At 43.1% G+C, this 2043-nt stretch overlaps 1 pseudogene across 1 annotated transcript; it reads right to left on the bottom strand.

The window, feature by feature from the left end:
- Positions 1–357: 357 nt before the first annotated feature.
- On the bottom strand, positions 358–1028 carry TEOVI_000469100:pseudogene (annotated as a pseudogene). Its single transcript is given in 2 exon segments — positions 358–606; positions 609–1028. Coding segments are annotated over 2 exon segments (669 nt in total).
- Between the last annotated feature and the right edge of the window lie 1015 nt (positions 1029–2043).

The raw sequence follows: 2043 nt of genomic DNA, 5'->3' as shown, positions 1-2043 counted from the left end.
CTTTTCAGTATATATTTCCGACGTATATGCCTTGTCAACCAGCCATACATGGCATACTGCTTCTGGCAACATTGACATTTGTGGACAGTTGTTGACGACGGTTCTCCTCGCTTCTTCTTTTGTCGCTCTGTTCATACTACTGGAGTTGTCGGATGGTGTTGTGGCATGTATTGTTGCAGTAGTTCCTTTCTGGAATACTTTACCACATACGTGATATCGATAGACACCATTATACACTTATGCTTCTCTTGACGCCATCCTTAATGCAGCTAGCACATTTTTACGAACCCACTGATGTATTTTCATCATCCGAACAAATCCCGCTTGTCGTCTCGCACACATGATATTGCAAAATTGGCATATAAACGGGTCATTCTGTCTTGCAGCTATTGCCACATTGCCTTCCCCAGTTTCTTCCATCTTTAGAGTGTTTTGAGTAGGAACAAAGTTATTCTTTAGAATGTTCCCCGTGTGGTTTGTACACCATCTACACTCCAGTTTGTCAACTTTTCGTGTGATCATCCTATGTATCCATCCAAAATGTTTTAAAGTCCCTGTTCTAAATTGAGCTGAAAGTGACTCATCTTCCTTGCCTAGCTCCTTGTCTTTTGTGGTGTCGGTTTTATGTGGTTTAGTAAAGCACTTCGGTGTGTGTTTGAGTCACAGCCTTCCGCAAATTCGCGCTTTGCCTGATTACGTAATTGGCGAGTTATACCTGTGACAATTTCGGTGATCCATGCAGGGTAGGTTTGCGGCACGTGGTTTTCTTTGTTTGCAAGCTCGTCAATATTTTCCTTTCTGGGGATACCGCAATGCGACAACACAAAATGAAACAACATGGCTACTCTCAGTTTGATGAAGTGTAGAATCAGATTCTATATACGTCGCAGTATGGAATCTGTCACTACTGCAGGACCTCTTTTAAGCACCATTAATAAACGTAACGAGTATGTGAATATTTCTACTTTCGTTTTTCTACTTTACTTGATCTTTATTACTTACTTAAGTTTCGTAAGTCCTGTCCCCATGGCTACACACTCGGCTCTCTAGCTGCATGCTAACCTGCCTGCTCCTTCCTTAACTTTTACCGCATTACCTTGTGTACGGTATATTATTCAAGCAGCACCAGAGGATTTGTCCAGTATCCTCAATTCGTCTGTCCACACTTGATAATCGTAGTCTTTGAATATACGTACCCTTTGCATTATGTGTCTTTTCTTCTCACTATCAGAAGCGTCAGAATGAGGAACACCTGTCGTTGTGGTGCTGAAGTACAGTCTCCTCGCCAGTTGCAATACGCTTACCCTGTGTGGCTTCTCCGGTCTGTCTACTTCTTTATACATGTGTGACACACTCTGCAGGCGCGTGTTTATCGGATGACTGGATGGGAGCATTTTTTACACTGTATCCGGCGATGCCTTGCTGTTCTTCGCCTTTGTTAAATAGTATTCTATTGCTCGTCTGTGGGCAATATCATCTATCATATAAAGGTGGACCTCCTTCATGGCATCTTTCCGATTCGCGTACTTTGGAATATCCGCGATGACGTGTTCCTCCTGCACTTGTACAAGTTCAAGCTTCTTTTTGTCTGATGGAGGAGCATTGGACCACCATACAGCGAAACCATAGGATAACGTTGCCTGCATTAAGGCCAAGTAAACTGCTCGGACATTTTCTTTACTCTTTCCCCATTCGGGTGATGCGACAGCCCGTAGTTTCATTAATCTTATATTTTCTGCTGTATGCAGGGTGTATGGACGCTTACACTTTTGTGTGGCTACATTGTCACCCCAAGGAGTCTGTGCTTAGTCGTCTCATTTAACCTGTGCTTTTCTAGCATTCGGTGTAATGAGTCTCTGTCTCTCTAACCTTGAAAAACGTGTACTCCGTTTTATCGGCGGAAACCTCTATATAATGCTCTGTTGAGCAGCTCGTTATGCAATCTAATCCTGTTTGCAGCATCTGCAGAATACCTTCCCGGTCGGTGTTACAGCATCCTTTCGTGAGGTAGTCTGTGAAGAATCAGTGTTTAAGAGCTGATAT

The sequence above is a fragment of the Trypanosoma equiperdum genome (genome assembly GCF_001457755.1).
Source record: "Trypanosoma equiperdum strain OVI genome assembly, contig: ctg_1629, whole genome shotgun sequence".
Classification (NCBI taxonomy): Eukaryota; Euglenozoa; class Kinetoplastea; order Trypanosomatida; family Trypanosomatidae; genus Trypanosoma; species Trypanosoma equiperdum.
This window is presented reverse-complemented; position numbering and strand designations above follow the sequence as displayed.